This window comes from Lissotriton vulgaris, unplaced genomic scaffold (genome assembly GCF_964263255.1).
Source record: "Lissotriton vulgaris unplaced genomic scaffold, aLisVul1.2 SCAFFOLD_3310, whole genome shotgun sequence".
NCBI lineage: Eukaryota > Metazoa > Chordata > Amphibia > Caudata > Salamandridae > Lissotriton > Lissotriton vulgaris.
In genome coordinates this window covers 55,994-70,463 of record NW_028244487.1, presented here as the reverse complement: position 1 = coordinate 70,463, position 14,470 = coordinate 55,994, and the positions used below count along the sequence as shown (strand labels likewise).

General features: G+C 45.7%; 1 protein-coding gene across 1 annotated transcript; it reads right to left on the bottom strand.

The window, feature by feature from the left end:
• Positions 1-525: 525 nt before the first annotated feature.
• On the bottom strand, positions 526-7,861 carry LOC147667217 (granzyme A-like). The gene is made up of 3 exons (XM_086948841.1): positions 7,728-7,861; positions 1,073-1,400; positions 526-691 (listed from the first exon to the last, which is right to left on the bottom strand). The coding sequence occupies exons 1-3, from the start codon at positions 7,859-7,861 to the stop codon at positions 536-538; spliced, it is 618 nt and encodes a 205-aa protein (XP_086804967.1). The 3' UTR covers positions 526-535.
• Between the last annotated feature and the right edge of the window lie 6,609 nt (positions 7,862-14,470).

The following is a 14,470-nucleotide window of genomic DNA, read 5'->3' as shown; positions in this document are numbered from 1 at the left end:
TTGTTTTATTGTACAAAAAGCAGAATCTATCCATACATTACTACATGTGCTAACCTATATCTGGTTGTGACTTACATTAGAATGCTTTACACATGTCTGCAACAAGTTACACAATGCAGGGTGTTTTATTTTATTTTCAACATACAAACAGCTAATTGATGTCTTAAGTAAGGAGAAGTATGACCCAAAAATTTTTAATGTCAATTTGCAGGAAGGTAATGGTGTGGGCTGGCATGTACTATAAGGAATAGAAAAAACCCTGTGATTCTTAAAAATGACATTGTTAGTCACAGCAGCCTTCCACTACCTTAAAAAGGAAATCTGCATTTGACCTTGCTCATTTATAATATGTGAGAACTCCTCAGACATGTGCAATATCATTATATCTTGGAATATAGGTAATTGTTCCCATATGTTCACCAAAAATTCGGTTCCTCAGTTTTGAAATCATCTTCATGATATGGAGTTATTGATATACCCTTAGATGCACACTACCTAATTTACACCTTAGTACTAATACAGAACAAAATTAACATTACAAATCTCCTCCTGTCATTTTTCTTATCCAGTTCAGATAGTCATCTGTGAGAAGTGTGTACACAGCGGGCTTCCTAAGGCCACATCGTTGAGGGCCAAATGAGGTGATGCCTCTGAGTTCTCTATTGCAGATCAATGGGCCGCCGGAGTCTCCCTAGGAAGAAAAATATAAGGGTATGAAGGATGTAGAAAGACTTAGTAACATTCTAAAAGACCTGCTTTTCTTTAAGCCAATCATTTGTCAACATTTAGAATTGCTTGATGTGGAAAACTACTCAACCTAGCTGCAGTGAAGATAAGTTTTGTTTTTGGATGTTTGGTGCGTGTGTGTATGTATGAATATAAGCATGTGTATTTGAGTGAGTGTTGGGAATGGGTGTGTGTGTGTGTGCATGTGTGTTTATGCATGGATGTGAGTGAGTGTGTATTTGTGTGGGTGTGGCCCCCAACCATGCTAAAGTTACCGTCTGCCACTGATTTGAAGTTTCTTATTTGATTGTTTTATTGTAACATAACATTGAATTAAATTACTTACAGCGCATGTGTCTTTCCCACCGTTCCTGTCACCCGCGCACAGCATGTTCATTGTTATTTTCGGCTTTGAATTGTAGTGTTTCCGGTCATTGCAGGTGGCTCTGCTTACGACAGTGACATTGACTGCCATTAGCGCTTTAGAAGGATTTTGATCCACATTGTTTCTCAGGCCCCATCCTGCTGCCTCGCACACTGTCCCTTCCTTGACATCATCACCTTTGCTCGGAGGTGGATATGGAGATACAGCTTTTTTGCGCTTCACTTTCTTATTCAGCTGTAATAAAAAACCAAAAAATTCAAATGTGGTTATGAAAAACTCTTGTGTTTCTCTGATTTAAATTTATAGAATAATTTACATTATATGGACTGTGTATGTTTAACTTTATTTTCTTTTAAGAGTTAGAGAACTGCGATTTTTGCAAAACTACAACCCCCAGATTTATTGGAGTCATCCTATAACTTCTTTGTAGCTCTGGATTGATCCTTTTAAGAGGTTAAAGTCACCTATTGCTGAAAAAATAATTCCCAACCACCTTTTGAAAGCTGCACAGTGCCTTGCAATGCATCCCTCGCAGCAGCTGCTGTGCACCTGGCAATGTTTATATGTTTGGTTTTTGCTGGCGAAGACGTGTCAGTCAGTTGATTACTAGTCACATTCCCGAGATTTCGTATACCTGAGAATGCATCAAAAGCTTACGAAAACCGAGGGGAGATTAAGGGAGGCACAACAAGGAGAAATACCTTTATTTCCCCTTGTTTTTCCTTTTTCTTTTTTTAGGTTGTTATAGTTAGTATCAAAGATTTCATATGAAAAGTGTTTTTTGTCTTGCCAATAACTTTAACGCAGATTCACGAATCTTCACAAAAATTCCCCTTTTTGGTTCCCCTACTGTATTGACATTTTTAGGGGGACCCATCAAGTGGGGGGGGCCGAGAAAAAAGGGCGGTTCCAAGCTGGGTTTTCCCCATGTGATGTCGATGGGGATTTTTCTCAGTTTTTGAACAAGACTACAGCCCGCACCGCTAATCGGAATTACACCAAATTTGTCAGAAAGTTCGATAATAGTCCAGAAAGTGTGCTTTGTATGATTTGGTGTAAATCCGTTCAGTAGTTTCTGAGATATTTCATTAAAAAAAATACAGATATCTGGGAATCGAGTCCTTGCAGTGGACTCGCGGATCCTCGCAAAATTTGATTGGCTGCCAACACTTCAACCAGTAAGTGTTGCCAGCCATCTTGGGACTCTGCTTGACAAAAATAGTATAAAAAGAATGAAAAGGGGGCAGGGTAGGAAGACCTTGACCTCTAGATATGGTGAGGGGTCCCACAGGGACCCTGCTGAAGTTTATAAGCATTTTTAAATTATGTTTATTTTAAAATGTTGCTATCGGTTCGCGAATACACTGCAAAATTAAAAGATCAGCAGCACACATAGATAGAGGAAATTACCTCTTGTGACTATCTTTGTGCAGGAAGGTGCCCCTCCTGCCCAAAACCAATCATCCCTTCGATGCAGGCACCCTTGCACCATTGTGCACCAGCACAGGGGAAAAGGAGAGGAATGCGTATGATTGATTCCTGCCCTCTTCTTGTGCTGTCGGGCAGCAAAGCAAGAAGGCTTGAGCCCTGCCCTACGACAACATTTTGTGAATGAGGCCCTGCAATTTTAGGACTTTTAAACCAGGTACACAAAACCAATACTTAATGATCTCTTCTGAGTCATTATCTGTTTAATCAACAGTATAGAGCTACATACCGCTATCTATATATATCTATATATATCTATATATATATATATATATATATATATATATATATATATATATATATATATATATATATATATATATATATATATATATATATATATATATATATATATATATATATATATATATATATATATAAAATTATATATTGAAAAGAGATGTGGATACTCTCAAAATCGGACTTTCAAAATTCCTGTATCAGACTATGGCAATCAGATTTCTAACATCTGTCTATACACATTAGCTTAAAAGTGTGCCAGATACCAGTTCTAACAGACTACGTACTGGCAATAGAAAAAAGAAAGGGTTCCTCTGAAAGTAATTTCCGATTCATTAGCTACAAAAATTGAAGGAATACCCTTAGCAGTTATTGGCAACATAAAGCCTGCCCATCAGTCCCTGTTTTAAAATGTCTTGTCATTTGGGAATGGGAAATATAAACCATTCCTATCTGTCATTGAGCCATGAGATGCATGCCCTCCAGTCACTGGGCCACATAATTCATGACCATATTAGACCTGGCGATCAGCTACTGGGCCACGGGATGGCTGGCCATCTGCTTCTGGGTCATATAAGGCATGGTAATGCGTTACTTGCAATAAGCTACTGGGTGCATAATACTCACCAATCAGTTCCTGGGTCATTTGATGCCTGGACATCAGTTACTAGGCAGCAGGCTGTTTGCCCATCAATGTCAGAACACAGGAAAATCAGTTGCGTTAATGCCTGTAGTTGGCCACTAATTCTATATTCTCCCTCTCTTTCAATCAGCTTCTTTGTTCGGCTTTCTACCCAAACTCTCCTTCTGTTTTCCTTTCCTCTTCTTTGCCTCCCTGTCCACTCTCTTACTCCCTGATTCTCACTCTGTCATCGGTGCTCTTTCATACTTTCACATGCTCATTCACAATCAGGGACATATTTACAGGCCCCTATCACCGTGGGAATGTCACTTTTTGCAATGTTCCTGTGGCGTTAGGGGCTTCACCTTATTTACAAGACAGAGCTAAGCCACTTAACGAGGTTTAATGCGGCCTTGTAAATAAGGCCCCCTTTCAAGCTATGCTTAGAGTGAAAAGGGTAATTGTGCAACAACAGCGTGCCTCTGACACCATAAATTCAACAAACTTTTCGGTACCCAAACGCTTTTTTAATTAACATTGGGATGTCTGCATTTAACTTTTTTTCTTTTTTAATTTTTCACAATACACAAACACAACCCACTGATGGGCATTGGAAACATTTCTTAATGTGTACAATCTAAACAAGGCAGTGTGTTCTGTAAATATATACAGTGAAAAACAAGTTAAACATGTGCTAATATAAACATTAAAGACAAGCGTGTTCCAAGGACAAAAAACATAAGAAAGTATTAAGAGTATTTCAATGGTACAAGTGGATGTGAGTCTTTCCATCCATCGTTAGTCCTATTACTTTGGGAAAGAGCAACAAGGGCAGATTATAGCGTTTTACTGTCCTCAGGCTGATAGTGCTCTTCTATGCCAGGGGGGAGGTCAAGGGAATTATTTCCAACAAGAGGGGCAGAAAAAATCCTGGATTCAGGGCTAGGATAAATTCAAAGTCTGAACTCGACTTGGTTGGCCTAAGAACCTCTCTCAAAAATGGGGCAATGCATTTCGACCTTCTAGATGGCACTTCTTTTAGGTGAAGGTCTTCATCAGGGAAGCAAGTTCAAAAGAACAGGACTGGTGTACCGTATTTCTTGTTATGGCCACACCCGATGTTGGGCCAGGGGTCCTGTGGTGTTGTTTGACTGTGCCTTGAGCTCCTTATTTCGTAGGGTCTGGGGGTACGCTGCTCGGAGTCGGCATCAAGCATCTTCTTAAGCTGTCCTGTCCAGGCGCGGACAGGTACGCGTTGATACATTCAGGCGTGTCTTCTCTTTTCTTTTTGCAGCTGTATTCCTTCCGCAAAACTTTCAGATGTCGGTAAAGGGAAAAGGGTGGGCAGTGGGTGTTGCGGTGCGCCTTCCACCGCAACACCCATTGATTTTGACACTGCCCCCTATTTACAAAGGCAGCGTAAATAGGAGGCAGCGCCAAACAAAGAGAAATGCTTTATTTCTCCTCGTTTCTGCTTTTTGCAGCACACATGCAAAAAGCAAAACGCCTTGGATTGTTTACGTTCAGGAAGGAGACCCTTCATGCATATAAATAATCTTTAAAAAAAATTATAGTTTGTAACTTCAATGTGTGCTACATTAACCAGCATACATAGAAGTGACAAAACAGCATTTCAAGATTGTTTATATGCAGGAAGAGGGACCTTCATGCACATAAACAATCTTCCCTTGCAGGCAGACACCCTTGCATTATGGTGCAAGGGTGCCTACATTGGCGCTACACTGCTAAGTGTAGCGCCAGAGCAGGAGGAAACACAGGGCTGAACCATATTCTTGTAAATAATAATATAATATAATAAAGACATTTATAGAGCGCATGGAAAGTACGCCATCTCGGCGTGTCCCCGCGCTAAAAAAGAGAGGCGAAACTCATTAAGGGGGAGAGGACAGTACGAGGCATGGGGCATTAAGTAGGCTATGAGGAGAACAGATGAGTTTTAAGTTGCCGTCGGAAAATGGTTTCTGAAAGGCTCCAGGCGGAGATGGATGGGAAGTTTATTCCATGCTGTGGCAGCCGCCACTCTGAAGGACCGACCTCCCATTTTTTCTCTCCTATAGCGGTGGGTATATCCTGGGCTCTTCACCCTCCGCCTGGGACGACTCCTGGTGGCCTCCCGCCCTGGGCACCGCACCCAAACCGACAGACCATGCACGCAACCTGGGCTTCATCCTGGACTCCTCCCTCTCCATGACCAGACAAGCCAACAACGTCTCCTCGGCGTGCTTCAACATCCTACGCATGCTACGGAAGATCTTCTGGTGGATCCCCACCGAGACCAGGAAGACCGTCACCCAGGCCCTCGTCACTAGCCGACTGGACTACGGCAACGCCCTCTACGCCGGTACCACCGCCAAGCTCCAGAAGAGACTCCAGCGGATCCAGAACGCCTCAGCCAGACTCATCCTCGACATCCCACGAACCAGCCACATCTCCGGACATCTGAGAGACCTACACTGGCTCCCCGTCAACAAAAGAATCACCTTCCGCCTCCTCACCCACGCACACAAAGCCCTACACGACCAAGGCCCGAGCTACCTCAACAGCCGAATCAACTTCTACGCTCCCAAACGCCACCTCCGTTCAGCCAACCACGCCCTCACCACGGTCCCCCGCATCTGAAGAGCGACTACAGGAGGAAGGTCCTTCCCCTACCTGGCCGCCAAGACCTGGAACTCCCTCCCGACCGACCTGCGCCTGACCCAAGACCACCTCTCCTTCAGGAAGAAGCTGAAGACCTGGCTGTTCGAGCAGTAGCGGCACCCCCCCTACCCCCAGCGCCTTGAGACCCTACGGGTATGTAGTGCGCTCTAGAAATGTCTTTGATTGATTGATTGGGTCATAAGCGTGCCCATACCGCTAGATCTAAGTGATCTGCGTGGTTCATACCTGGTAACCAGACCTGTCAGATAGCTGGGGGCTTTATTCCAGATGATCTGATGACATATTAGGAGTGCTTTGTACTGTATTCTTTTTTTCACTGGGAGCCAGTGGAGAGCATCCAGGGTGGTTTTAGAGTTGGCTCTTCGTGGGAGTCTAAGCACTAAGTGGGCTGCAGCATTTTGCAATATCTGGTGTCGTCCAATGCTTTTACTAGAAGCTCCCAGGAAAAGGACATTCCCATAATCGAGGCGTGACGTTATCAGTGCCTGGGTCATAGTACGCCGGGCCTCCAAAGGAAGGAGATCTAGGGTTTTGTTGAGAGTCTTTAGGACTCCAAAGCACTTGCCTACTAGACGGTTGATGTGTGTCTCATAGGAGAGTGTGGGATCCATCCATATCCCTAAGTTTTTGGCTTCAGTGCATGGTGTAGGCATATCGCCTAAACAGCTTGGCCACCAATCACATGTCCAAAGCCGTTGATCACCACCAACTACCAAGACTTCTGTCTTGGATCCGTTCAGTTTAACGCAGTGCGTATCCATCCAAGTGGCCAGTGCTTGCATACAGGCTCTGAAGTTATTGGCTTCAGCAGCCGGCGTTTGGGTGAGGGTGAGTAAGAGCTGTGTATCGTCGGCGTAGGATACAATCTCTACGCCGAACGATTGGACTAACTCAGCCAGGGGGGCCATATATAAGTTAAAAAGGGTAGGACTTAAGGCAGAGCCCTGTGGCACCCCCTGTTCCAATACCCACTCTTCAGACTGGAATGAGCCACGTTGAACTTGAAAGCTTCTTGCTGTCAGAAACGATTTAAGCCAACCGAGTGCTCTATCAGTCACACCTCCTCTGTTCAGACACTGTAGCAAGGTGATATGTGCTACAGTGTGGAACGCTGCTCTAAGGTCTAGCATGACCAGTGCCATGGTTAGGCCTGCGTCTGCTCCTTGACGTAGAGTTTCGGTGGCTCTTAATAGGGCCGTCTCAGTAGAGAAGCCTCTTCGGAACCCCGATTGTGAGGGGTGTAGGAGATTATTCTTCTCCGCAAATGCCATCAATTGCACATTTGCAATTTTCTCTGCAATTTTAGTGGTATAGGGTAGCAGAGAAATAGGTCGTAGGTTCTCCAGGACATCATGGCTAACATTGGGTTTTTTCCTAATAGGTAGTACAATTGCCTTTTTCCAGTTTCTTGGCAGGGTCTGGGAGTCAAAGGATGTTGCAAGGACATGGCGGATGTATGGTTCTAAAGTAGCTATACTTGCGCCCAGAACCTTTGGAGGAGCGGGGTCACGAGGAGAGCCCGATTTTATGCTAGTACAGATGGTTGCAAGTTCTTTACTGGGTTGTACAGTAAAGCATTCTAACCTCGGTTTTGAATTAGCCAACTCTAGTTCCTTCAGTTCAGTGAAGGTTTCTCCAGCCGCAGGATATGTGGGGAAAGAGCTGTATATTTTCTTAACCTTGTTGGCAAAATATTCTGCCACCTTGTTACATTCCATGACGGAATCAGCTTCCGGAGAATTGGAGAGTGAGACGACTGAGATTTCTTTATAGATTTTGAAGAGTTCTCTAGATGAGCAGTCTGCCTCGCTAATTCTGTTTCCATAGAAGGTTGCTTTAGCAGCTCTGACCTGTTTTTGATAGCTTCTCTGGGCTGTTCTGTATGAAGTTTAGTGCAATCATTCTTATCCTTTCGCCAAAGTCTTTCTAGCTTTTTGCACTCTGATCTGACCGACTGCAGATCTATATTGTACCACGGTGCCGATCTCTTAGCTCAGTTTCCTTTTTGGCCGTGGATAGAGGGGCTACCTTGTTCAGGGCGTCAAGGATTCGGGTATCTAAGTTGAGATTTGCACTTTCACTATCTGTGCCTCCCGGCATCCCATCTAAGCTTAGCATCTCGTTAAAAGTGGGTTGGGAAATTTTTTTCCATTTGCGGTATGGGTAGCTATTATTGCCACTCAATTGGGGGGCACGCTTGCTTACAGTGTTAATTTCAAAAGGGACTAGAAAATGGTCTGTAAAGGGGAGTGGATTAGGAGTATTCGTGGTTATACCCTCCCAGTTGGCGAACACCGAGTCCAATAAATGGCCATGAATATGAGTGGATGTTAGGTTTTTTAGAATCAGATTCGTATTTTGTAATTCCTGCTTCATGTCGGTGACTTCCTTTAGCTGTATATCCTCAAAGTGAATATTTAGATCGCCCAGGAGGAGGACCTTCCTGTATCTCAGCGCTAAATGGGCAAGTTGTTCTTGTAAACTTGGTCTAAAATTTCCCAGGGTCCCAGGAGGTCTATAAAGGAGGACACCCGAGATATGGTCCTGAGGGCCAAGTTTCAGTGCAAATTTGCCGGCTTCGCAGTTTTCTATACCAAGAGGTTCAAGGGAGCAAACCAGGGGGGCCTTGCTGATCATCACGATGCCACCTCCTCGGCCTAACGGTCGATCCACCCTGGCTATACTAAAGTCTGGTGGAAGGGATTCGATGATCTCAGGGTCGGAATCAGCCCCTAGCCATGTCTCCGTCAGAAAGAGTATATCGAGGTCCTCTTCTAGGAGCATGTTCCAAATTTGCAAGGCGTGTCTTGGGAGGGAACGACAGTTTAACAGACCTCCTCTGAGGCTCTTGGTCCGTTCTTTGTCACCTATCTGTGTACACGTTTGAAATGGGCAGTGTCGGCATTTGATAGAGGAAATGGCTTCCATTTTGTGCCTGCAGCATTCATTTATTGTCGGGCATAGGTTCCATAGGGCCTGTTTGTTGTAGGTTATGGGGTCAATGGGAGAACGGACAGGGGTTATGGCCCTAGACCGCGCCCGGCCGCGGACGGGCGCAGACGGGCTTGCCTTAGGCGCGCCTTCGGCGCGCAATCGTCGCGCCCGCTGCGCTCGCCTGCTGCGCGCTCGATAAATGCACATAATTTATGTTGCTCTGGGCAGGGGATAGAGGGGGCGTGGCCTAAAAAGGGGCGTGGCTCCGCTCGTGGCGGGAGGGCGCGAGGGGGAGTATGCGACCAGCGTGCAGTGTCAGCGCTGGCTCCGCTGCGTGCACTGACTGTGTCAGGGAGGTAGGTTTTAAAAGATAACAAGCAGTCTGTTATCTGGAGCACAAGGAAAAATAGTGACAACAACAAGTTTTAAAAACACAAGTATTCTGTGAACAAAGTTTTAAAATATAGTGCCTCGCTCCCGGCTTTCCGCCTCAGGAGCTTACCTTTAGTTTTGCAAGTGTTCAGCCAGCGACAGCTTTAAGCAGTGTGGGCTGGGGGCGTGGCCTAAAAAGGGGCGTGGCCTCCGCTCGTGGCGGGAGGGCGCGAGGGGGAGTATGTGACCAGCGTGCAGCGTCAGCGCTGGCTCCGCTGCGTGCACTGACTGTGTCAGGGAGGTAGGTTTTAAAAGATAACAAGCAGTCTGTTATCTGGAGCACAAGGAAAAATAGTGACAACAACAAGTTTTAAAAACACAAGTATTCTGTGAACAAAGTTTTAAAATATAGTGCCTCGCTCCCGGCTTTCCGCCTCAGGAGCTTACCTCTAGTTTTGCAAGTGTTCAGCCAGCGACAGCTTTAAGCAGTGTATGTAAATATAGTGCAGTCCTGCGTTTTTGAAGTGGCAGGGCGTGTCGCTACGCCAAGGAGGCTAATGACACGCTCCGTCAAGTCTGTTGTAAATATACCTCAAAGTTGGGTGACCACCACAGTTCTATAGCGCTTTCTACCCAGTTTGGTCTCCTGAGGCTAATCTTACCGAGCCTTCCTAGCCAAACACGCATTTTCCTAAAGCAAGGACTACAGCTGCCAGTTTGTTGTCTGGAGAGAGAATATTACACACCTTGAGAAATTCTGCTGAAAAAATGGTTCAACTTTGTGAGGTTAAACGAAATTTGGGTACTTTAAGAATAACCTTTTTAGATCGAGCCTACAAAACTTGCCAAGAACTTACAGGGGCTTCCAAACTCATCCAATAGTTACCATTGGATGGCTTTTTTTTGTTACTCTCATCTGCTTGCTTCTGATTCGATGGCTTTCCCTTGCCAAGATTGTGCATCTTGTCTTTGTCCCTTCCTGCAGCATAGCCTCTAACATCTATGTGATTGACCGGATTCTAATCTTCTCACTACTCACATTTAGGAGATTTTCTTTTTCTTTTTGGTAAAGCACTTCCAGAGAGTGCATATGTATTCCATCTCCCTCCTTCTCTCCACCCAGTGGTTCCCCCAAAATGTCCACTCTCATGCTCAGAGTTTTTCTCTTGTGCAGTTCTCTTCCGCTCCCTGGGTTGCTTTCACTTTCATGTGCTTCTGGCTTTCTCATGTACTTGTCCCCTGATGCTGTATGTTCCTTTCGCTATGAGTGCTTCTCCTCAGGCCCCTGTTTTGTTCTCCTCCTCATTCATTGTATTTCCAGTATTTGGCCTTACAAGCTCCCACTGTTACCCCTCCACTACAGCAGTCCTTTAAAAAATGTAAATGCACTTTTGTGCTAAAAGCCTTTGTTACTCTCTTTATTTATCCATGTGGAACCTATCATGTTTGACGGCTAAGGAAAAAAACTAAGCAAAAGGTGGCCCTGTCATTCCGCTGTTGCTGCATGCTTAATGGAGCATGCATGAGCCAGTGGAATGACGCGACCGCCAGTAATTGTTGTGATACTGCTGCACACTGACAGTATAAAGAGCATTGCCAAAAGGCATTGGAAATGCCAATAGTTCCTAAAACGAGGTGGATTGGCTTCCTCAATGCTTGTTTTTGCAATGAAGGTCGCTGGAAGGGAGAAATGCCCCAAGGTTAGCAGTAAGGTCGGTTGAGGCCAAATCGATAAAGCACTTGAAATCAAGACGGGCACATTTTAAATCTGCCTAATCAGTGACAAATTCCTTCTGCTTTTGGCAATAGAATGTAAGAGTGTCACTTGCTTATAATTGAGGAATGCTAGCCAAGTAGCCGTTTTCTGTGGCATGGCTGTAGGTGGACACTTTCCAAAGTAAACAGGGCTGTTCACCTAATGAACCTTATTTTTTATTTTTTTTTGTTTGTTTTTGTTGTAAGACCTTTATTATACCAAAATATTATTACACAGCAATGAGCCTACAACCTGGGGGCCGGCTGCGAGATATAAGGTAACTCTCTTTACTGACGAATTTACACAGCCCTTTAGCCGACAACGTCAGGTCCGGCGGCGTGATATCGGAGATATGCAGCAATTAATAAACCATTGCGTACTCAGAGAAGAATATTGTCTTACTTTTTTGTTTTTTCGTTTTCTAGTAAACATATACCAAAATATTTCAAATGAGATATTAATAAAGACACTTAAACAGAAACCTTGACAGTGTTCACGGTGCTCTATACCTGTATACTGACAATGCGATTGTACAGTCGTATCAAGTTTCGCTTACACTGGCTACGTCCGGGGCGGTTTAGCAGGCCGTCTCCCTATTGTGTGTCAATCGCTGTTACTACCTCTCTCGTCTATCTGTGGGGCCGTCTCAGTTTTCCTCTCCCTCGTCATCTGAACTGGCAATGTCTTCTTCAGTCAGTGGGTCACATAAATCACCCCGATAACCATTCAGAGGCAGCCATATTTTATTCCACTTACGTGGGTTTGCCCTCGTCGTATACACTGCTCTTTCTATTAGCATTAGCACGTCCATATTCTTACACCATTGCGTTAAGGTAGGTAAATCCGTTGCCCCCCATTTCTGCGCTATATCCCTCTTAGCAACCATAATGCCTACTGTGGCCCAAAGCTGCCCCTGGCGCATTAGGTCATTCGGGTCCCATACATTCAGCAGACATGTGCAGGGGTCCGGAGGTAGGTAGATGTCTAGTGTTTGCGAGATGGTGCATATTACCTGTCTCCAATAGTCTACTATCGTGGGGCATTCCCAAATAGTGTATAGGAAAGTTCCCTCCTCCCCACACCCCCTGAGACAGTAGGGATGTAGCGCCCTGTGGAGCTTGTGTAGGGTGGTCCTGGTGTAGTAGATCCGATGCAGTATCTTAAGTTGCACCAATCGGAATCTGGCCGAAAGACCCGCTTCTTTTGGGGACGCTAGTGCCGCATTCCAGTCTGTATCATCCATTACTCCAGTTTGCCTACCCATTTCTCTCGCAGTGTGCTCGTGGGGTGTGGTAAATTGTTTACTAGCTTGCGATATGTGAGGGAGGTGGCACTATGCTGCATAAAGTCAGTAAGTAATCGATCTTCCATCGGTGAGGCTTCGGGGACCTCTGTGCCCGCCGGTATTACTGTCAATAGTGCATGCCTAATTTGTACATATCTATATGTTTCATTTGGGCCTAGGTCGTATTGTTGCTGTAGTTGGGCGAAGGGGACCACAGTCCCCTCTGCCCACAGGTCTCTCACCGTTGAAATGCCGATGTTGTCCCACTACGTGAAGCCCTTGCTTCGCCTTAAGTGACTCAGTGCCTTGGTGTCCCACAGCGGGGTCAGTTTAGTAATTCTGCCACCCCATTTTAGTTTCGCCTGCGCTGTATGCCACAACGCCACGGTGTGTTTCGTGGGTCCTATAAGTTTCGCCGCCAGTCCTTTGTGGCAAAGCGCCGCCAGTGAACTGTGTGTGCCTAGTTGTGCTTGGTCGGACCGATATGCTGGATCGTCCTGGGGTATATGTAACCATTGATTAATGATTTTTAGTTGTGTGGCCCAGTAATACATCTGTAGATTTAGCAGCGCAATCCCTCCCTCATACCAACTCCTGTTCAGCTTTGCGTGTGCAATTCTTGCAGGGCGGTTTCCCCATAGCAGATCGGATACCATGGCCGTTACCTGCTGAAAATAGCATGGTGACACCAAGAAAGGAGTGTTCTCAAGCGCATAAAGGAAGCGTGGCAACGCCATCATTTTAAATAGCGCTGCTCTACCCAGCAGCGTCAAAGGCAGGGCCTACCAATGTTGTACATCGCGCCGCAGGCGGTCCAGTGGCGGCTTCAAATTCTTGTCGTAGAATTCAGACGAGTCCTGGTTGACATGGATTCCGAGATACTTGAAGGAGGACCCTGCTACCACCAGCTGACAGTCAGGGGGGCAATATTGGTGTTGAACTGTGCAGTACATAAATCACTGATTTTGTCCAATTTATTGTATATCCGGACGCTGTCCCATGGCTGTTGCACAACACAAGGAGTTCCGGAATACCACGTTCTGGTTCCATCAAATAGACCAGCATATCATCCGCGTAAAGGGAGACTCTGTCTTCCCAACCCTCCCACCAGCTAATCCCCTTTAACAGCGGAGTAGTCCTAATTAGAGTCACTATTGGTTCCAGCACCAGGGCAAGCAGTAGGGGTGACAATGGACAGCCTTGGCGTGTCCCCCAGCCAGTTTTATTGAGTGTGAAATATGACCGTTCGCCGTGACCTGTGCTAGTGGGTTCGAGTAGAGGAGTTGTATCCAGGATATAAATTCGGGACCAAATCCCATGTGTGTCAGTACTGCAAATAAATATTGCCATTCGACCATGTCGAACGACATTCTAGCGTCCAGGGACAGTATTACCGCCTACGCCGTAAGGTGCGGTGCGTGTGCTAGAGGCCATGGACCCAGGCGAAGGTTTAAAAAGGTACTTCTGTTCGGCATGAAGCCCGATTGATCCGGGTGGATCAATTGTGAGAGGTGGGGCATTAATCTGTTAGCCAGGAGTTTCGCCAGAATCTTCGCTTCTGCATTTAGGAGTGAGATAGGGCAATAGGAGGTGCATTCTGTTGATGGTTTGCCGAGCTTCGGGATGCCACGATCGTTGCTGTTCGCTGTTCTAGTGGGAGTTCAGCAAGTTCCAGACTGTCCATATACATTACCAAGAGCGGCGCACTCAATGCCTCCGACATCGCCTTGTACCATTCGATGGGAATCCCATTTGGGTCCAGTGCTTTGCCGGATTGTACCGCATTAATGGCCAATTGTATTTCCTCTGTCGTGAGTGCGGCTTCTAGGTCTTCCATCGCTTCCGGTGTAAGTGTTTGCGTCGGTATTGTGTTGAGAGCATTCAGCGCCGCCTGTTTCGTCACCGCTACATTCGGGGTGTATATCTTTTGGAAATAGTCTGCCAGTTCGCTGACTATAGCTGCCGGACGTGTGAGGAGCG

Excerpts from the sequence above, each read along its gene's own strand:
- LOC147667217 (XM_086948841.1), bottom strand. The coding sequence starts at position 7,861 with ATGGAATGTAACAAGGTGGCAGAATATTTTGCCAACAAGGTTAAGAAA. Across the intron at positions 1,401-7,727 it reads TTGGCTAATTCAAAACCGAG|AGAAACACAAGAGTTTTTCA; the intron begins GTTAGAATGCTT and ends AATTTAAATCAG. Across the intron at positions 692-1,072 it reads GTGGGAAAGACACATGCGCT|GGAGACTCCGGCGGCCCATT; the intron begins GTAAGTAATTTA and ends TTTTCTTCCTAG.